Raw genomic sequence first — 22,733 nt, 5'->3', positions numbered from 1 at the left:
CACACAGATCTCATCCTCTCATGCAGCCTACTCAGATGATCCTATTTAATGCTGAAGAGTGGCTCCCAACCCCACGCTCACCCACCTGTACCCAACTCAGCAAAACCTCACCACTTTCTAACATCCCATATCGCATAACATTTAGGTTTGTTGTCTGACCTATCATCCTCACTCTCCCAGTATGCAAACACCATGAAAAGGAATTTCATTTGCTCACTGGGGAATCCCAAGCACCTAGAGCAGTGTTGGCAACAAGGGCTAAATAAGAATAACTATATGCTGTGAAGTAGACAGGACCGAGAAGCACCGCTGTAGGGCAACTGTTCACTTTCAAGTCTGATCCCCCACTAGTCAGCAGCGAACTACTTGTATTCTCACTATCCGTAACAACGCCTGCCACACTGTGGGCACAAGATAAATATTTGCGTCTAAAGAACATTTCTCCCACAGACTGTGTCTTTGGCATTTGAAATGGAACCACATACTATTCTCCAGTGGGTCTTCTGAACATAGTAAGTTAGACATGCAGAACACCTTAGAAATTTCTGATCCATCCCCTTCCTTTTAAGGTGAGGCAACTCGGGCTGAAGGAAGAAATGCCATGGCTGAGGACATGTGGCACAACTAGAAAGAGCTAGAAACGGGCACTGGGGCTATCTCTCCACTCTGCCAGGACATCAGGAATTCCTACAGCACTTTCAGAGTCCGTATTCTTAGAAGCAAAAAGATCAGAAGGCAAACCTCATGCAGTGAAACATCTTTATGTCTCAATCCACCCACCCGTATTTTTCACTCCTTGTGTCAAGTTACTAACCTTTCCTGACTGTTATGTAATGGACTCATAAGGCATTCCTAAAGGAATTCATTAAGTTTTTCATTTTAAGAAATAATTATAGCAAGGTTCTGTAAGAGCCCCCAGAAACCATAAATATAATAAATACTTCCACTTTTCTTCTGGTTTAACTTAGATTTCCTGTAATATAAAAACCTCCCGGACAGCATTCTATTCCAAAGACTACAAAGACAAGGACATGGAGGAAAACACACAAAACTGCAAAAGTGCCTCAAAGTCCAGTCATCTGACTACAAAACCCAAATGCAGAAATAAAATGATCAATTGTGTGACGCTGTGAAAAAGGTTTTTCCAAAGTTGCCTTTGGTCCTGTGGTAGCATTACTGTTCACTTCAATTCGCACTCACACCACAAATTTTTAAAAGGCTTTTCATTCCTCTTCTCAGCAATGCCCTTGACTATAGAGATGAGCCAAGGCTCAGGGAGAACGTTAGAGAGCTCAAGAGTGCACAGCGAGCTGGTCTGCAAATATGGAGTAGAACTTAGCACAGCAACTGAGCTCATGGCCTAGTTTTAAATCCAAACTCCAGCCCTCACTAGATATATAAACTTGGGCAAGTGACTTCTTCTATAAAGTTACAGTCTCCCTACCTGTGAATCATGAGTAGTATGTAGCCTCAGAGGGAGCTGGGTGAACTAAATGTGTTGAGATGGAAAGAGCTAAGAAGAGTACTTGGCCCACCATAACTTCTCTATAAGTATCAGCTTATTATTACTTCTATCAATTCCTTAGAAGTCGCTTCACTTAGAAGAATGCCATAGCTAATGATTTCTCATTGTTTTTGAGTTACTTAGAATTCTCACAGTAACTTACATTTGACATGATGAACCTAGAAAATGGGACTTTACTCTTAATGGTCATTAAGGTTTTTTAATGTTTTTGAGAGACATTTAATGGTTTTTGAGAGACAATTTATTTTGAAAGAGAGAATGAACATGAGAGCAGGGTAGTGGGAGGGGCAGAAAGAAAGGGAGAGAGAATCCTAAGCAGGCTCCACGCTGTCAGTGCAGAGCCCGATGTGGGGCTTGATCTCACTAACTGAGATCATGCCCTGAGCTGAAATCAAGAGTCGGACGCTTGGGGTGCCTTGGCTCAGTGGGTTGAGCATCCAGCTTCGGCTCAGGTCATGATGTCGTGCTTCGTGGATTCAAGCCCTGCGTCGGGCTCTGTGCTGACAGCTGGGAGCCTGGAGCCTGCTTCAGATTCTGTGTCTCCCTCTCTCTTCAGCCCCTCCCCCACTCATGCTCTGTCTCTGTCAAAAATAAACAAACATTAAAACAAACAACAAAAAAAAAAGTCAGACGCTTAACTGACTGAACCACCCAGATGCCCTGGTCATTAAGGCTGTGAAAGATAACTCAAGTGCTCCTCTCTTTAACCGACCTGAAAAACAGAATTTGACAATATCTCTATGTGTAAAATAACCAACCTTAACTTTCTGGTATTGCTGGTTCAGATTCTCCTCAGTGGTTCCAACTTGTCCATCAACATCAGTTTCCAACAAGTTACCATTAACTTCATCCTCTTCTCCAATCGCTGACTTGCCGTCACCTTCTTGAAAATGAGTCCCGTTCTGTTCAATTACCTGTCTCTGTCTCATCCCTGCCCTTTCTGAATCTTTGTCCACATTTGACAGCCAGTCCAAAAGGTTTTCTATTTTGGTTTTGCTCTCTTCCAGCTGCTTCACAGCTGCAACCTGGGCAGAGAAAGTTCACAGTAGGTATTCTGAATGCAGGCTGAGGCACTAGTTTTAAGATCATTTAACTTTAGAGTGGGGATACTAAAAGCTGACACACACTGAAAACTGAATGCAGTGAAATTAAACCTTAGAGCAACAGGCAATTACTTGGAAGTTTCCACTGTCCTTAAAAATTTTAACTACAATTGATAAGTCCTCATGTATTTCCCAAGTAGAAAGTCTTAGAATCCCACTTAATTTTTTTTTTTTAAAGTTAAACAAAGCCAATTCTTTAAGCTTCTGTAGTATTTGGTCACTTACATAACTGGAAGCCCAGAATTCTAGTCTCTGGTGCTCAGCATTGCTTACTGCTGCCTGGGAACACTTAAAAATTCAAGTGGCTGTTACACTAATCGTTTTCAACAAAGCAACAGTGTACCATATATTTGAATAAAGACCTTTTCAGTTTCTTCTTTGATTGCTGTTGTCACAACTTTATCCAGCTCCTTTTTTGACTGTTCTGCCTTTAGATTAAGCTGTTCACACTTTAACTTGGCTTCATTAAGTTTCTGCTCAATCAAAGCCTTATCTTCTTGTGACAGCTTTTCACCATTCTCTTTCAAGAAGTTCTCTGTATTTTTCACTATTTCTGCCAAAGCCTGTGCACTTCCTTGCATATCTTTCTGTAATTCCTTATAACACAAAACAAAAAAAATCTTATTAAATGATTACCTATTTAATTCTTCCAGAGTTGTAATTCCAAAAGAGGGTGTGAGCAAGGAGAATCTAGCATACAGAGTTTGACAAAAGATAGTCGATTTGAGCTGGTTACTTAAATCACAATATTTAACATAATTCAAAATCTCAAACAGCATTAAAGAAAGGTGTCAGATTTTCATATTTCACAAAGGGATATGGTTTATAAAACACTGAAAATAATGAATTTAATAATATAATCTATACAAATTGGCACACACCAGGTATTCTTACATCATGTGAGCACATTTATAAGAGCTTTTAAATACATGGTAATATTATTTATTCAATTTCTAAACATTTTTTTAAGTTTATTTATTTTTCAGTGAGTAAGAGAGGGAGTGCCCGCACACGTGCATGCCTGAGCCAGGGAGGAGCAGAGAGAGAGGCAGAGAGAGAATCCCAAGCAGGCTCCACACTGTCAGCACTGAGCCCAACGTGGGGCTCAAATTCACGAACCGTGAGAGCATGACCTGAGCCAAAATCAAGAGTCAGACGACTGAGCCACCCAGGTGCCCCTACATTTATTTTAATATATATCTCTACTCAGGATAAAAACAAAGTAGTTCTCCCAGTGAACTAACATTAAGTTCTAAACCCCAAAGCTCTCTAAAATGCAATGTTTGCTTCTTTGCCCCAGCTGTTACAGCTCCTCTCAATCTAGATTTCTTTATGGAATTTTTATTCTTCTCTTCCTCCTTTACTTTGCATTTTCGTTCTTCATATTACACCGTTTGAACTTTCATATTATTTTTTCATATTTTTAATTTCAGCCTCATCAAATTATTCTAAGAAGTATTTGATCATGATCTCATGGGTTGGGAGTTCAAGCCCTATATCAGGCTCCACACTGACAGAATGGAGCCTGCTTGGGATTCTCTCTCCCTCTCTGTGCCCCTCCCCTGCTCATGCTCTCTCTCTCTTTCAAAATAAATAAATAAAACTTGCAAAAACAGAAGCATTTGAACTGAAAGAGATACTAGTTATTAAGCCAATACTATGTGACATTAACTGTGCTAGTCACTTAATTAACACACAGTATTTACTTAACTCTTAAAATCAATGAAGTGTGACCGATGAAGAAACTGAGGCTCAAACAGATTTGGTTATAAAGCTAACAGTGTGGAAGAGTCTGGGATTTGAACCAAGAGCTAACTAGTTACAATGAGAGTGTTCTTTCTCCTGATAGCAATATAAATTATATCTTTACCTGCCATCACTATTTGTTCACTGAAAAGGAACAAATTGTAGAGAAAGAGGAAAGGAATAAGAAGGCGTTAAGAAAGAGAACGAGCCCAAATAAATGGCTATTTCACCTGACGTGCAAGTGAATGAGCTGGGCTTAAATAGATCCAAGTTTTAACTCCTCACACAAGGTATTTCCATTAGCAACCTCCTTTTGTATCTCCTTCCCTGAGTATCTCACTAAAACCAGTCAAGAAAATTACCTGGCTTTCTTGAAATGGAAATGTAACTCTTAGTATAAAGTTTAAAGCTCAAGCCTGGAGCCATCTAAGTATGTCTTGGCTCAGAAAAGCTAAAACGATTTGGTAATAATAGCAATCAAACTTAACAGCAACATAGACCTGCTGATGCAAAACCAAATTTTACCTCCTGCTTGGACTGGTACTCCTTCAACTCGACCGTTCCATCTCCAATCACAAAGGCTTCTTGGTGACCGATCAGGCGGTTTTCAGTTTGGGTGAGGAGATCACATATCCCTTGGAGTTTCTCTTTGTACTCCTGCTGACGCTCTGCCACGATCTAAAGCGGGGCAAAATCAAAGCATCTTAAATGTGTGCACATGAACTATTGTGATTACTCCTAATTAGAACACACTTTGCAAGTTCTAATAGAAAAATCAGAACATATCTTGCAAGATTTACTGAGTATGCTGTAAACATGATAGCAGTGGGGTAACGAATTGAGCAAGGTGACACAGAAAGTGAAAGCATGTCCCATATACAAAGGAGGAGATGTGTGGATGAAACTGCTCAGCAGAATACTGGCCATGCATATGTGTAAGAGATGGAACCTCTGACCGACAGGAAGAAACATTCCATTTTCTTAAGCTCTTGAAACCTGCGATACACACAATTAATTCTGCAAAAGGATATCAAAACAGAAGTTAGTTGTGATTTGTCTGTGAACATACTTAATACGTGTATATAGGTTATCATGCTAGAGACAAAACCTAGGCGCTTCAAGAAATAATAAAAGCATGTGCATGCAATATTTTTACTTAACCACTATGCCTAATTCCATTCCCACCCATTTGCTCATTATTGTTATTAGATGTAGTATTCTAATATAATTCACTAAACTAAGAGATGAATTTAGTAAGTCAATACTAATACTTGCATTTTTCACTTTCCTATTACTCATACACTAGTTATTCATCTGATAGCCACTGATCATGTTTCCTAGGAGCCTAACACATACCAGGCAAGCACTAAGTATTTTATATTCATTTTTTTATCGATGCTCACAATCCTACCCAGGTAAGCACAGTGATTATTTCCAGTTTACCACTGAGAAAATGGTGGTTGAGCGGCTTGCCCTAGACCACACCCGTCTGGGTGCAGCTGGGACGCACTAAGCAGTCTGGCTCCACAGCCCATACTTTGCACTGCCGTGGCATACTGACTCCCAGAGGAAGAAGACACCGTAACCTTCTTTATCCATATGTTCATCAATTTATCGAAATTTCTGAGTACTTTCATATTTCCTACTACACGGAAAAAAAAAAAATCAAGACTCCCACTTGAAAACAGTAGTTTCAAGGAGTCACAAAAAATCAAAATTAACTACAGCATTATTATGGAAAACAATATTGTTGTATCCTCCAGGATCTCTACATTAACCCTCTCCATTAACTGCCTTTCCATATTGCCTTTGCATATTACACCATTATCCTTAGGTATCCTCATTACAGGTTTCGCACGGAAGAACTAAAAACAAAGAATGCCAACTCGACAAAGAAAGGCAAACCTTCTGATCATCAAGATCTTGTTCTAGCTGTAACTGAGTCTCTAAACGTTCCACCTGGGTAGTTACTGATTCCTGTACATCAAGAAAACACTTCTGAGTTGTATTTAACAGCCTCAGCAGTTGTTTGCTTTGGTTGGGAGACAGGTCTTGTGCATATTCCGAAATGAAGAACTGTACATCAAAAGCCGTGGTCTCCAGCTGCACTTTGGTAGGTCCAAGGTCTTTTAACACATTCTGTGAACAAAACAGTACAAGGTACAAAAGGGAGCTAAGCCATAATATAAAGTTTACATCAATAATATTTTTAAAATATGTTTCTTATATCATGGACTGAAGGTTTTATTGACATTTTTCATGATTTGTTTAGTCAAAAATCTATTCATCACCTAGTAACAGACAGCAATGATAAAAATTACTTCATTACTATGGTAATTAATATTATATGGAAAGACAACACCTGTAAGAACATTTTAATCTTGCCTGACACATTACATTTAAAATGTAACTCAACAAAAAACAAAGACCCAACTTACATATACATGGCACGTTAAAGGGGGAAATCAACATTAAACTATTACTTGCTAATATTTACAATATCCATTTATTTATGGTTGCTCATAAAAAAGCCAATGGAGAATTTGAAACATAAATTCAATGAGTTAGAATTTCAGTTTCTGACTCACCGGCCAGGAGCCTAAGCATCATTCATGAGGGATGCCATTCAAATTAAGAACTTGGGGAGAAAAAAAAGCCATGACAAAAGTGACCAGTACATAAATACTACTTAACTATGATGTATTTATAAGAATAATTTAACTATTATGTATTTATGTGAATAATAAATAAATACAAATTTCAAGATGTAAGTGGTGGGAAGAGAGTGGTAAGGCAGTTGGAACAGCATCAGAAAGACATCCACAAAGTTGTGATTATTTTACAGTTGTGTCTATAACCATAAACGTGTGTGACACAAACATCTTCTAGAGACAAAGAAAGGAAATAATCATTTTAGATTTAGCAGTCATGTTTTGTTCTACACATTTGTTATTTTATTTATTTTTTAAGTTTTTTAATGTTTACTTATTTTGAGGGGTGGGGGGAGGAGGAGCAGAGAGAGGGAGAGAGAGAATCCTAAGCAGGCTCCACACTGTCAGTGCAGAGGCCGACACAGGGCTCGAACTCACAAACTGTAAGATCATGACCTGAGTCAAAATGCAGAGTTGGATGCTCAACTGACTGAGCCACCCAGGTGCCCCTACACATTTATTATCTTAAACCCAGAAGTTTTTAGAAAAAAAAAATTTTTTTAAAAAGGGGGGTGCCTGGGTGGCTCAGTTGGTTGAACATCTGACCTCAGATCAGGTCATGATGTCACAGTTTGTGAGCTCATGTGGGGCTCTGTGCTGACAGCTCAGAGCCTGGAGCCTGGGCCTCTCTCTGTGCCCCTCCCCCACTCACACTCTGTGTCTCTCTCTCTCAAAAACAAACATTAAAAGAAATTTTTTAATATGGAGGTTTTTCAATGCACTTCATCTCATTTATTTTGATACTTGCCTTGAGAAGTTGCAAACTTTTCTTCACATGTTCAGTATCTTGAACATTCACAATCTCAATATCCTTCACAGATTTGTTCTTCTCTGATATCCAATGTGAGAACAACTCAAGTTTCTGCAGAAACTCTTCATGGGAAACTGCTAGTTTAGACTAGAAAATAAAATTGCGTGTTCATTTCTGTCAATCCCCAAATTTTGAATTCCTACAAAAAATGGTTCTGTTTCAAGGGCTAATAGTATGAAAATAAAAGACTTCATCTTATGACTAAATTTTCAAACAATCAAAATTCTCTTCAAGACTCAAATTCTGACTCAGCGTGAACAGTTTCAATGCCTACCATTTCAGAGTCAATTGCGAGCGTGACGCGTTTCATCCTTTCTGAAGACACACTGCTGAGGGAAGAGAAAGCAGTCTGCAAACTTTGGTGGCCTAGACTCAATTCCTCAAGCTGTTCTCTGGGGAAGTCACTGGGAAGGGAGTTTAAAAACTCTTCTGCCAACTTCATGTCTTTTCTTAAAATAACAGCAATTGGAGCCAATCCCAATTCAAATGTCTGCAAAAAATATATATCCCAGAACTATTCAGTGAGAAACACAAATATAACTATTATTTTATACGTAATAGCATATGTAGCATATTACATATTTAGAATATAATAAATAAAATAAGCACAATGCTTATTTTTTCCAAATTAACACCAGCTGACTACCATTCATAATAGGCAGCAGACAGTTCTCACCTCTAACTGTTTAAGTTGGTTCCTCAATGTTTCCAGGTTATTATCCAGAGACTCCTGGTTGTCTAAGGGGGGCTTCATATCTTGAAGTAAAGCCAAATACTCGTGCATTTTTGATGTGTGCTGTAAACACTGCTGTAACTCACTGGAAAACTAAACACAAATTTGGACATGTTAAATCAATAGCCTTTACATCGTTTTTCAAAGCAAATAAAATAAATGGGATTATTCCCAAATGCTTCATGCAGCTACTGCCATTTGAAATGTAATATCAACTTACTTGTTCCATTGAGCTATCTCCTGAAGTCACTCGTTTTGACCCTGAAATACTTTCCAGATGTTCTGGGATATCACTGCATAGCTCCCCCAGCTTCTCATCACTCGGCAATGCCGATGCACACGCAGTCGGGTTTTCAAGTCCGGTATCTTTTAGGTTTTGTAAATTACGGGAACAGTGGTTTCCTTCTTCACCTTTAAGATCATCAAGAATGTGTGACTTTTCATCCACAACCTCAGAAGCAGTGGATGATTTTTGATTCAGGTCTCTGACCTGTTCTACTTTCTCTGAGTATGTGTCAGCAAGCAGCTTATAGAAAATATTTTCAAGTTGCAATGGAAGTACTTTGGATGTAATACCTCTTTTCTCGAGCTCATACTCCATCTGGGTTAATTCTTTCATCAATTCAAATGCTCCAGTAATTTTCTGGCTATACTCATTCTGCTTAAGTATATTAAGGAGAAACTCAGACTTAAGATCGGCAATACAGAATGGATCATCTCTACTCTCTGCTTTTAGTTCTGGTGAGTTATTCATGGGGGAAACTCTAGAACAGTCACCAATTTTAGAATCACTGGGCACACTAGATGCTTCTTTTGCCAACTGTAATGTGTTTACCCTTTTAATTAAGCTTTGAATTAAAATTTCAGTGTCTGAACAGACTGGAGATTCTCCAACTTCTTGAGGATTCATAGGACCTTCTTCCAATCTACTTTCTACACCCTCAACAAATACTTGAGATGACTCAGGAATGTGAACCTCCTTTTCTTGGAGTCCTAGAGACAAAGCTTGTTCTTTTTGCTGCCGTTGCTCAATTGCTTCCATCTTACCGTGAATTTCTGAAAATAAGTAGTCCGTGCTTAAAGGGCTACTGGAGTTATCATTTCTTATCACATTTGTGCAGAGTTCTGGTGACACAAAATCAGTATTTTCCCCAAAGTCTTCCACGTTTTTAAGAGGAAAGATTGAAAGTGTGCTTTCATTCCTTTCTGGTGTGAAGTGACCAACTTCTGTTCCCCCTTCTGAGGCACTTTTGTTACTACAAAGATCATTCTGTTGGGCCGTCTCATTTAGAGGTGAGACTTCCTGGGTAAGAGCTGTCTTCTCTTTTGCATTATTTATTCCGAACTGTATGTCTTCTTTCACAGCAGGGGAAGCCATTAGAACACAGCTTGGTATATCTCCATTTGGTTTCAATACATCTTTTGCTTTTACATCTTTGGCACAATGTTTTAAATATGTGAACAGGTCAGATTCTTTGTCAGGTCCATCAGTGAATGAATCTTTCTCAGTATCTGTATTCCCTTCAGACAATGGAATGTCTGAAAGAATGTCATCACTGATCACTTTGGAAATTGAGGATTCAAATATCTCTTCAAGATTCTCAAACTGAACGGGACTTTTGCTGACCACTGTTTGTAGATTCTGTGGTTCATCTGCAAGAGTTACAGTTGTTTTTTTCAGGCTTCCTTTCACATTATGTTCTTCACTATCTGTGACTGGTGGAAATGGAAATTGATCATTCACTAAATCAAGATTCTTCCTTGTACTTTCACCAGGCAGAGGTCTGAGAGACCTACTCTCTTCTTCTAGCCCTTCTCTAAGCACATCTCCTTTACCTGAGCACATTTTATGAACATATGTTTCATCTTCTACTAGTATACCATTTTGGTCACTGTTCTTTTTAACTAGGCCTCTTTCAGGTACTTGATGATCTTTGGCACTTACACAGGCTACGGATGACAAATGGCTTTCCTCAGCAGGTTTTCCTGTTAAATCAGGCTCAGGACAAATGATTTTATCAAAAGGAGAGGAGTCTTGAACTGTCACATTCTCAAAATACTGACCTCCACCTTTCACAGTGTCAGTAGACTCTGGCTCTTGAATCAACTGAAACCTTACATTCATGGGATCCTTATCTACTTCAGAAGTCGAACAGGCATTAGTATTATTTAAAACACCTACAGAGCCAGAGGTGTTTTCTGATTCAGTGTCTTTAGTGATAGTTAGCAATATATCCTTAAGAGCCATGTCATGATTCAACAGGTCTTCTTTGCTTTTTCCAACAGCCTCGGGTGTACATTCTGGAAGGTTGCTTCTTTCAGTAACTAAGCTATTTTTACTAGTTGATTCTAGTTGTAAAACATTTACACTTTGCTGTTTTTCTGAACAACTGTAGTTGTGCGCTTTATCCGGGAGAATTACTTTAGTAACCCTTTGATTTTCACGACCGTTTTCCTTTTCACTTACTGTGGTGGCACGCAGCTGGCTATTCATACCCTCATCTTGGTATGGGGGCTTTCCATTTTCACCTTCTACTCCTTCTTCACTGTCACCATCATCATCATCAGAATTGTCATCATCCTGATCATTACTGTCACATACATAATACCCATAACTTTCTTCACTTTGCACAGAATCTAAATGCTCAGTATCAGATTTAAATTCTTGTTCAGCTATATGTTCTTCTTGTCTCCTTCTCCAACACCCAGTGTCATCAAATGTTAGAGAAGCAGTGAAGCTCTTTTTTCCCTCTACAATTCCATAATCAGCCAATGAGTCACACTCATCACCTTCAAGGCTGTTTGCGCTTTCACTTTCTGAGACGGTTTCCAGCAACTGTCCATTGTCCTTGTCTGAGTCAGCTGAATTTGAGCGTACTCTTTCACCAGAATCGAATTCAGCTTTCTCAGTACCTGGGAGAAAACCCTGAGGAGACCGTGTGTCCTCCCTCACACTTAAGCTATCAACCAGTGCTCCCTGGGTCACCACAGAATTTTCAATCTCTTTTGAAACATCATAAAAAACATCACCAGGAGGAGCAGCCCCATCATTTTCCTCTTGCAGTGTGGCATAGTCCTCAGGCTGTAGACAATCACAATCATCACCTTCAAGAAGCAGAGAATCGTGGTCGTCGTCTTCAAACAAGGGGGTATCATAAAAATCATCATCACTATCTGTGTCTGTTTCTGTCACACTGTGCTGATCATCCAGCAGTGACGTCTCATAGTCACCGGCGCAGATAGTTTCTTCAAGCAGCGATGTACCACAGATACGAGATGGGTTGGCATTATCAGTGTCACCCTGTGGAGTTGTGGCACAGGAGTACTCTTCCACTTGGGACTCATTTTTCCCGGCTTCAGGTTTCTGCTGAGAAGCAGCGTGCGGTTCTTCATCCTCACCATAAATATCTGAATTATATTTATCATTGTGAGATGGTACCTGAGGATCACTGTCACCTATATTTAAAGGATTTTGTTGACAGTGTTCTCCCTGTAAACTGATACTGATAGCTGCAATTCCCAGAAACTGGTCTTGAAACTTTTCTCCCATTCTTTGACCCGATAACATGGTTTGGTCACTGAATGACAAAGTAGAGTCTTTACATTTGTTTCCATGGCTCTCTGTGGTATGTAAATCATTAAGACTTTCCTGATCATTCCTCAGTTTATCATGACTTAGCAAGGCACTCAGCCTGGGAGAATAGTCAAAGGTTGTCAAATCCCTGCTTATATTATCTTCATTCTCTTTTTCATTCAAATCACTGGTTCTACTAGTTTTTGATTTCATAATAGGATTTGTTATCGAGTCACTTGCAAAGTTTTGAGTATGTTTAGAATGACTACATTCACCTGCATCTTCATTTATTCCAACTTGACTTTGATTTTCACAGTTTTTGTTTTCAGAGTCTTGTCTAAGCATGCTAACTGGTACAAGTCCAGGCTGTGTTAAACACGATACAGAATTGGGAACACGCACACTGGATGAATTCTTAACTTTATGATCAGTTGCTACTATATTTGCCAGGTTTTCTGACTGATGAAATTCACTACTGGTAATGTTATTTCCCATTTCATTAAACTCTTCATCTACGGCATTCTTTCTCTCCTCAGGGATTTCTTTACACTTAGGTTCTCTGCAATAACATTTATCAAAACTAGTCAGTGAAGCTACGCTGTCATCCCTTCCTCTACTTGGAGCATTATTCAGAAATACACCAGGGAGTCCTAAGACATCAAGACATTCTTTTACGGGTGTGTCCTCAAACTCGGCACTAGAGCCTTCCAGTAGCATACCAACAGCTTCATTCAAGTCTCCATCGTATAACAAAAGCCTCTGCCCTGTGTTTGCATCCATATAGCTATTTATCATCAAATAAGACAGGAATAATTTTTTAGTTTGTTCCGAGCTCTGAGTTGCCACTGGCTCTTCTCCATCAAAAACATCCTCTTCTTGCCTGTAATCATGGACTGTGGATGGTTGGAATTTACAAAAAGAGAGCCATCTTCTGGCATTTTTACAAGCTTCTAAATCTCCCAAATCTGGCATTTTATCAGGAAGTACTATACTTTTTAAAATCGATGCCGTGTTATTATCTATAATTCCCAGCTGCTTAGCAACATCCAAACCAATGACTTGAGAAGTTTCTGGAATATAAAGAGCAGCTATTTTCTGCCTGCCATTCAGGATTTTGTATGCCAATTCATTTGTAATCAATTCTTGCTGCAAGGAAGAAGATGTAGGAAATATTTCACCAGAGTGAGGCCAGATGAGTCCCACATAGCCTCGCTGAGCCTCTAGTACCAAAAGAGCACTGCTCGAAGTTATGAGATCACACTGGACTGCTTCATCCACGGTTAAACGTTTAGCAGGATTTGAGTGGATGATTCCACCTGTTTGAACCTGATATGTGAGAATACTGTTAGCCGTGTCTCTGTCAATCACCCCTTCCATCAAAGCTTCTTCAACAGTCATTCTCTGACCAGAATTGCAATTGATCAGACCTCCAGATAGCAGCTGTGCGCCTAATAACCTAAACATGGTTTCCCGGTCTATGAGACCTTCATGAGCCGCCCTTAAAATGCTTATGTTTCTTCCACATTTTAATGTTATTCTACCTCCTTCTTGTGGTCTCACAGGTAGAAGCCGCATCCCAGTGTTTTCCTGTAAAATACTTCTCTGTATAATATCTACTAAAGACACCTTCTCAGCGGTGCAGGGGTCAATAAGATCCTTACACATATTTTGCCTCTCCAGGACTTTAGAAAATAACGCTGAAGAAACCAAGTTCTGTTGGAAAGCCTTCTGTAGGGTCAGCTGTTCTCCGGTGGCTGGAATAACTAGAAAGCCAGTGGAAAGTAGTATCTCAAGCACTCTGATGGCCATAGATTCTGATATCATGCCTTGAGCCAAAGCTTCCAGCACTGGAATTGTGGTAGATGACATGGTGGAAATGATCTCCTTTGCTTGATTTAGTTCTTTGAGTTGGCATAAAACTTGTTCATCAATAAGGCCATGACTTTCGGCATCTTGGAGGTCAAAGCATTTTCTTAATTCTGGTGAAATCAGACCAGAAATCATCAGCTGTGTCTCAAGCAACCTGATTCCTGTGTCATAGTCAATAAGGCCTCTTAAAACTGCCTGAAAGACTGACAGGACTTCTCCAGTTGTCTCATCAATGGTGCCTGCAATCACTTTAGCCAGCTGAAAGGAAAATACAAAATTCTCAGGTCAGTGTGTGAGCCAAGGGTGGGCAGAATTTCATGAAACTTAGTTGGCATTTTTTTTTAATAAATAATACACTTCAACATGAAAATCCTCTACTTACCAAGGCGCAGCAATGCTGTGAATGTTAGGCAGCTCAAATGCACAAGTGATCTATGTCAGTGATCTATTCAACAGCACAGGATGTGATAAAAGCTTTGAAAACAACATGCATCTGTGAATTGAAAACTTAATATTGTGTACATTAACAAGGTTAGTGAGGACACAACAGAGTAAATGATGATAGTGAGAAAACAGAACACATACCTAAGAAGGCAAATCATGCTCTCTGCAACTGGGTGAGATTAGTCGACTGACATGAAAGAGAGTATCAAACCCCATGCTATTGATGTTTACAGCATACAGACCTTGTTCGCAGACAGTAAAAATGAACCAGAAAAATTGTTACATACCCCCAAAATGTGACAAGTAGTGTGTAAAGTATTCCAGGGAGTAAGGAAATTGAATATAAAGATAACTTTTTCAATACTGAATATTGTGTTGCAAATTGTGAATATGTATTGTCACGTTTCAAAAGTTTAAGGACAGGCCAAATTTTAAGCGATTTCTGTTATATTGTAAGAAGATGCTAGGGCATCCTCACCATGGCAAATGGCCCAGTTTCGCTCAAATAAATCTCATGGTTATCTCTAAAAATCAAAAAAGTTCCTAACATTCTAATGTCATCTTTAGAGATGACTCAAGGTTACTTTATACATAGTAAAATACCTAATATAGCAGACGAATGGCTTTTAAAGAGAAGAGTTAGAAAAATGAATGATTCTTTTCTTTTACCATGCAAGGCAGAGATTAAGATGTCACAGAAACTGATGACGGCAAGTGTAGGACTGCATTTAATACACAACACTGAGATCTCTAAATAGATAAATTCCATCCATGTTTTTTCCATGTACACAAATTCAAGGTCATTTCTTCCTCATTGACATATATTTCTACAACCATGCAGTAAAGCTAAGAATCTTGAAAAAGCATCGTGTTTTAAAAAAATTATATTACCTTCTCCTCTACCTTTGTATCTCCTAAGGTTTGTGATTCTTGTAGTTGTTTCAGAGATTCACTGAAGAATGAATTATAACTTTCTTGAAGAGATTTCACTTGTTTTTCCAATTCATTTCTTTCTTCATCTGTCATTCTAAAATAACCAGAAAGTATGAAAAAAGGAATGCAAGGCTTCAAGTGATGAAGACGACATATTAGGCTCAATGATTTTGCAAAGTAGAATCCTTTTCTAAATAAGCACGTGGTCATAAAATAAACCCTCAGATACAGATTGCTCAAGCCTCAGAATGACTGTGTATGAAAATTAAGAATGGCCCTTACACATCCAGGAATCCTTCTCTTGCCTGAGAAACAGACTGGAGGAAAGGATATGAATTAATAGATCAGCACTTCTCCAGCATATACACATTCCTAAAATAACAATTGTTGTTATCCGACAGAGGGAAATATCCTACTGTTAGTTTAACACAGAAATGAGACAGAAAGATACCATTACTCAAGATGAAACTTGTTCAGGCTGAAGTATGAATAAAGATAAAAAATTTACAAGGAGATTAACCTGATTCTCTAAGGTACAATACAAAGTCATTGTGGAATGATCCTGGGGACAGCCCCAAAAAGGATTTAAGAAAAGGGTAGATTTCTTCCCTGCCTGAGGCACTAGCTGAAATAAATGAAGTGCTCTTTTGGAAAAAGTGGGACCAAACTATGCAAAATCAGGTTGCTGCAAGTCTCAGCAAAGAAAGTGAACGATATATCCACACACATTTTCCGAAAAGTAAAGTCACAGAGAATACTACTTAGAATTACTCTTGCCTTAGAATCTTTACTACTCACTAGCTACTGATCTTTAATCTCCCTGAACTCATTTTCTTCTCACTAATATCTGGGAATAATAGGTACATTTCAGGGTTTTGGTAAACATTAGACGTGACTAAAAGTGACAATTAAATTGCTAACTTTATAGTTGTATGTTATTATATTAAGTAAATTTCTAATTGGCTTCCATTTTTTAAATCTCAATTAAAATTTATCAGCTTTTGCTTTGTTGAACATTAACATCACTTCTCTATTTTGAATAAAAGAGCTAATAAAAACCAACATACTTGTCTCCATGTTTTGCCAAAAACAGCTGCATGGTTTGAAGTGCTTCAGATAATTGTTCCTTCTTGGTTGATATTTCTTCACTGGAAATCTGCAAGGTTAAGAAAACATGCTCAAACTCTCCCCCTCATCAAGACTAGAAAATAGGAATTTTTAAACATTAATCAAGTTTTAATTAAGATCCAAATGAAGGGACTACTTTCTGGGTGGCACAAGTCAATAACCGATCAGTGATTACCAGTGTACAGGCCTGAATAAGAAGAGTACTTTATTTAGAATGCCAATTAGGGAAAGTCTCTCTCTCTAACCATAATGCCATCATTTTCATAGGCAATAATACTACTACATCATATGGTTGTCGCATTTGTCACAGCCCAACAGTGAATAAAGGTTGCCTTAACATCCCAAGTGGCCAGAGATTTTTCACTGGCCCAACGTCATCCTTGCATCAAAAAGATACATGAACGTGGAACACTACTCCAAAAGAGTGTCTTCTTTCTCCCATGCTCTTGTATACCCTGCTCTTTTTGAAAAAATTATGGTGAAAGCATTAATCTGTAGATCTGCAGACCAAGATTAAATATTTTCGATTTCTAAACTTTGCAAAATTCATCTATGACAGAGGAATAAAATTTATCTGTTTAGGGAAAAGCAAGAAGTTGTAACATTTTTTCCCAATTACGCAGTGTATTACTTCTGAATACTTTCAGAAATGGACTGCCACTCTTTTAAACAAGCAGAAATGAGAGGAAATGATGGACAAATGAAAAGTCTATTTTCTCCCAATGTACTCTATTCAGAACAAAGTCAACTTAAAGTCTGTTTTTTTCATGATTACAGGTAATCATGAGGCCATACTGATTTTTAATACACACATTTTTTACTCACATCAAATTTCCTTAAATTTCACCTGACACAAAGGCAATCTTTACTAGAGATGTAGGATTTAGGGCATGATCTGCATTTAAAAAGTGTCTACTAGATCTAGTAAAACGAATTTAGTGAAGTTTTGGGCAATTTAAAAGTGCAGAATAAGAAAATACCAAGGTTTATCATCCACATTTCTCAAAAGAAACTTGTTCCCCCAAGAAATCCTTGCTAAGGTTTATGTTCATATTTTAGTTCTTTCTCTGATAGGGGGGAAAAGGAGAAAATAGTTTAAGCTAAATATTTGTATAAAGTTGCTTTGATGGTTTGGGGTTTCAGACACAAAATGTAATTGCTTGCCAACTTCTGATTTCTTCCACACTAATATGAAATACAGTATGTAAGACTATGAGCTAATATGGCTTTATTTCAGTTGAATACTAATCCAAGCATATACTTGGGTCTATATACTTCTCTAAGGGGAACCCCAGATAAGTTACATCTGCCCTCATATCACAGGCAAAATTAGACAAGACACTGAAGTTTTCTATTTAATTATGTCAATAATGTCTGTTTCAACTGATGACAACTGAACACTGATGCAAAGCTAGAAGAGGAAGCTAATGAGAGCCCCATCATTTCCTAGGGTCAGGCAGCGGCAGGAGGGCAAGTTGAGAAAAATGCTGCTTAACTTAGTGGAAACTTATTATTTTTTTTAAATACAGCCTCAATTCCGGTGTCAAGGCCAGCATCATCAACACTGGACCTTAGCTATCGATGCCCTGAGAGATTCAAGTAGCACCTTCCAACGGCCATCACGGAGCACTAACATCTCACAAGCTGCAGCTATCCAACTAGTGCTGAGCAGCTGGAGAATACAGCCCACAGCACAAAAGAATTCATTTAGGTGCGGGAAATAATCTAGAATTTCCAGTGACTGACTATAGAGAACACTTCTTTGTAAAATACAAAGCACAGCTAAATTAAATCCTCAAAAATGTTGATATCCTAGTTTGTATTCATTGTTCCTGAACCTTTTTGTTAACCTTTGTGAGAACGAGACCATATCTTTATGATAAGGAGTGCATGGATTTAATCTGGGCACAAAATAGGATGACTCTGCTCCTTAGCGACTCTCTTCACTATAATCAAGAAGCAGATCTAACCATTAGAAGAAGCACTAATAGTAAGACTAATAGATGTAGTTCAGGCTTTGGAATCAGAGACACCTCTTCTGCTGCATACTGTAATTCCTTGGGCAAGTTTAACCTCTCTGGCCATCATTGTAATTGCCTATAAAATTGGGGAAAATTAAGGTAAAGAACTAAAGTGGTTTTTTTTAGTTTGACTGCTTCAACTCAGTAAATTCTACCATTATTATGATTAAACCAGAACCTCACTGAATACCTTTTGCTTAGAGAAGGGAGATTTTCCAGCCTTCTCGTCATCTCTCAATGTCTTGGTGATATTTGATACCCATTTCTGTAATTCTTTGGCTTTTTCAACATGTTCTTTCTTTTCTTCTTCCAGTGACTTCTGACAAGTGTGAGTGGTAAAAAAAAATATATATTCCAGTAAATGATTGAGCTATGAAACTGACCTCTCCACAGAAAACAAGAATGTAGAAATATTTTTTCATCACACCAGGTTACTGAGTATTTTATTCATTTCCTTAACCATGTTTATCACAACACATAGCAGATGTACTTCCAAAATGTTTATGGTGGCAAAGGAAGCTGTGACATTCTATAATCATCAGTCTAAACTCCCAGCTGGTCTACCAATATGACAAATAAACTCAATTTTATTCATGAAGCACTAGAAGATCTTTGAATTGCTGCTGCCTTTGCATTCGCATTACAATCACAATTGTCTTCACAGAAAAGTATCAAACAAGTGAAAGCTGAAAGAGGCGTGAATGTGTACATACATATGAAAAATGCACAGAATGAAGAAAAATCTTTCCCCCTTTTCCAACACACAATGTTACTTTTAATTACAGAGTCCACCTGGAAATGGGAGATTGTGGTAAACATTTAATATGTAAAGAAAATTACAATGTACTGAAAAATTAAAAACTTTTTCACTTTTCACGGCCATCTGAAACACAATAGCTTCAGGGATGTGGGAACAAATTTACATCTTTCTCTTTGATTCTATGGTGCTTTTTGAGGTGCTCTTTCAATGAGTGTAATGGATCACTTAACAAATGGGAGCCCTAACCTCAGGCTGGATCTATTCAGTGACGAGGAATTCTGAAGAAAGGATGCTATGAACTTGCTGGAGTTCATCAAGTTTACCCCATATTCTAGATAAAATACCTTTTGGGGGAGGGGGGTGGTAGACAAGACTAACCTAAAAGCCAAAGGAAACCATTTTGAAGAAGAGTAAATATTTTGCGACTCTCAATTTAAAAATTATTCTCTCTTCTGAACAGTCAGCCATTTCCAGCCCTCAAGAAATAAACAGCCCTTTTGAGTATGTGACATAGTTGCTAGACTGTCTATTTAACTCATGTCGTCATGCTCTGGACAGATATGAAGTAGACAGCATCACCCCCATGCACAGTTACTTAAACATGTGCTATTACGAAGAATAGTAAAGGCTAGAAATTCCCGTCATTAAAGGTTCAGATACTTCTAAGAGTTTAAGTCCTGTGTGGAAATCAAAATCAGCTTTTTCTAAAGCTTCTTTGTATGTCAACTTTCTTTTTGTTTGAGGGCATATTATATTTCTGACATGGGACTTTTGATCTTTGAGTTTCGTAGCAATGAAAACATCTATAATACCCACTTGCAGAGCCTCTTCTAGTGACAGCCGGGAATGAACCTGGGGCTCTATCAACCCCCCGGTCAAGTACTGGAATTCCAAACATCTCATTCCCATTTCCTTACTGATGATATTTGCATTCACAGCCTCCGCCACTGACATCACTTTGTTAGTGACGGGATGGCCGATCCCCGTGATTACTAAGTCACACTGTCGCAGCTGCTGGGCAAACCCCTCATCAACAAGGCCTCTGTGCAAAGCTTCTGCCACTCGGTACTTTTTGCCGGTGAGAGGATCAATTATGCCCCCTGTGCTGACTTGGGCTTCAAGGCATCTGAGGGCAGTAATCCGGTCGACCAAATTTCTGCGGGAGGCCTTTAGGACAGAGATCCTTTCCCCAGTAGTGGTCAGCCAGTACCCCGCAATAGGACTGTGCAAATCCTTCTTGGGAACCAACCGGCTCAGCAGGGAGTCGGCAAGTTCTGTAAGTGTGATGAGCCCTTCCTGGTACTTTTTGACCAAGGCTTTGTCAACTGTTCCCTGCTCGATAGCCTCATTGATATTGAACTGTAATCCTGTTTTAGTATCGGTCAGCATATGAGAAGGATGCCCATAAGATTCAAAAAACGTGGCTTCCTTCCACTGATACTGTTGCCCTGAAAGCTCAAGATAGGTACTTTTGTCAATTAGGTTTCTCTGGAAAGCCTCGTATGCAGTCAGTTCTGCTCCTGTTTTAATATCTACTACAGAAATCCTATGGGTCTTCCCTACATTGAGATTGGAAATGCTCCTCTCCCCAAAGGGAAACAAAAAGCACTGGCAATCCACATCAAACACACACATCCGCAGTAGTTCTGAGTAATAGAGAGCTTGCTTGTTATTGGGATTAGGAAAAACTCTCGTGTTGCTGGATGGCTCGTGTAAAAATTGGAGGATGGCATTATTTAACAAGCCTTGCTGCACAGCAACTTCGGGAGGAACGCGGATGCCTCTCACAGGGTCAATGACGCCCCCACTGGCAATCTGGGCCTCCAACATATGTTTACCTTTTTGTCTGTCAAGCATTCTATTTTCCATAGCTTGGAACACTGACAATGTCTTAGAAGAATATGAATACCCCAGGGCTGCCTTCTCTGCCTCAAGGAGTCTAATTTTGAATTCGGGGTCAATAACTCCTTCAAGGATCGCATCTTCAACAGAGTAGGTCTGACCTGAAATGGGATTGATGATAAAGCCTGTTGCGGCTTGAGCTTCTAAAAATGCTAAAGCCATCATTTTGTCTATTATGATGTTCTTGGCTGCCGAGGCAAATGAAATCTTTTCTTTTGTGGATTCTAGATAAAGCCCTGCAATTGAGGTGGCTCTCGTCAAAAACTTGCTAAGAGTTTTCTGAACTTCGCCAACGGTCTTGAGACCAAGTCGCAGCTGCTCTACTGTTTTCATGTCCAGAAGCTTAGCTTCAACCAACTGCCTGGCGGTCACAGTGTGCCGGAGACCCTGGAATTTAAATTCATCGTCCCTAACTGAACACACGTGATCGCCATCCAAATTCTGGAAGGTCTCTCGTTCTGAGCCTTTCTTAATAAACTCTCTCTGGAGTCCACTGGATGCTCTGCACCCTTCCAGCGTCCATTCTTCAGCACTGGGACCTGGGTTCTTTTCTTGTTTTAATGTGGTGACTTCTGTGTGCATATCATACTGCTTGCTCTTAGCTATCTGTAACAGGAATTCATGAGACGTTAAAGGCCATCTAAAGAACGTGACGTCACTTTACCCATCCTTAATCCAAATATACTTCCTACAATAACAAAAATAAGTAAAGAGAAGAAAATTTTCAAAACAAAGAGGGTTCAGGGACAAGTAATATTATTTTGAGAGTGTGAGGTTTACCTGGATGACAATAAAGGTGTTAAAATGGTATGTTTAGGGACACCTGGCTGGCTCAGTCAGTAGAGTGTGTGACTCTTGATCTTGGGGTTTTAAGTTCGAGCCCCACACTGGGTATAGAGATTACTTAAAAATAAAATCTTAAAAAAATGAAATGTTTAAAAAAGATGAAATGTGTCCCCAGAAACTGTTAGAAATTAAAGTGAACTTCTTGGTTTTCCTAGCTTTTAAAACAAACAAAAAAACATTCTTCAGGGGTGCCTGGGTGGCTCAGTCGTCCGACTCTTGTTTTCAGCTCAGGTCATGACCCCATGGTTCCAGAGGCTGAGCCCTGGGGCCGACTCTGTGCTGATAGCATGAAGCCTGATTGAAATTCTCTCTCTCCCCCTCTCTCTCTGCCCCTCCCCTGCTCACACATGTGTGCACTTGCTCTCTTTCTCAACATAAACATTCAAGAAAAAAATGTCCATCAGAATATAATACCATAGATGTCACAGTATAACTATTACATCTGTGTATTTGATCTCAAACATTTAAAAACTAAAGAATGATAATTTGTAGTAAAGATTCAAGTCAATCACTAGAAAATGATAGCATTAGTTTCTGCCAGAACTACAAAGGGCCAATCTTGCTCAATGTTATTAAAAAATTCAGTGTAGCAGAGAAAGAAAACACAAGAGGAAACTTGACATGAGG

General features: G+C 38.9%; 1 protein-coding gene across 6 annotated transcripts in view; it reads right to left on the bottom strand.

Moving 5' to 3' along the window:
* DST (dystonin) overlaps positions 1 to 22,733 on the bottom strand; it is a 496,498-nt gene that overhangs the window by 127,789 nt on the left and 345,976 nt on the right. For 4 of the 6 annotated variants that reach the window (XM_047102585.1, XM_047102584.1, XM_047102586.1 and 1 more), the window contains 11 exons: positions 18,789 to 18,917; positions 16,517 to 16,605; positions 15,408 to 15,543; positions 8,850 to 14,330; positions 8,573 to 8,722; positions 8,171 to 8,386; positions 7,834 to 7,983; positions 6,280 to 6,513; positions 4,900 to 5,052; positions 2,991 to 3,224; positions 2,284 to 2,550 (listed from right to left, as the gene is read on the bottom strand). In XM_047102585.1, the coding sequence (XP_046958541.1) occupies positions 2,284 to 2,550; positions 2,991 to 3,224; positions 4,900 to 5,052; positions 6,280 to 6,513; positions 7,834 to 7,983; positions 8,171 to 8,386; positions 8,573 to 8,722; positions 8,850 to 14,330; positions 15,408 to 15,543; positions 16,517 to 16,605; positions 18,789 to 18,917 (7,239 nt within the window). Of the gene's footprint in view, positions 1 to 2,283; positions 2,551 to 2,990; positions 3,225 to 4,899; positions 5,053 to 6,279; positions 6,514 to 7,833; positions 7,984 to 8,170; positions 8,387 to 8,572; positions 8,723 to 8,849; positions 14,331 to 15,407; positions 15,544 to 16,516; positions 16,606 to 18,788; positions 18,918 to 19,152; positions 21,867 to 22,733 lie in introns of those variants that run through there. The other 2 variants (XM_047102591.1, XM_047102590.1) reach the window with 2 other exon arrangements.

Source organism: Lynx rufus, unplaced genomic scaffold, assembly GCF_022079265.1.
Source record: "Lynx rufus isolate CCGP_SWC_20201006 ecotype Redwood Valley unplaced genomic scaffold, mLynRuf1.p SCAF_6, whole genome shotgun sequence".
Classification (NCBI taxonomy): Eukaryota; Metazoa; Chordata; class Mammalia; order Carnivora; family Felidae; genus Lynx; species Lynx rufus.
This window is presented reverse-complemented; position numbering and strand designations above follow the sequence as displayed.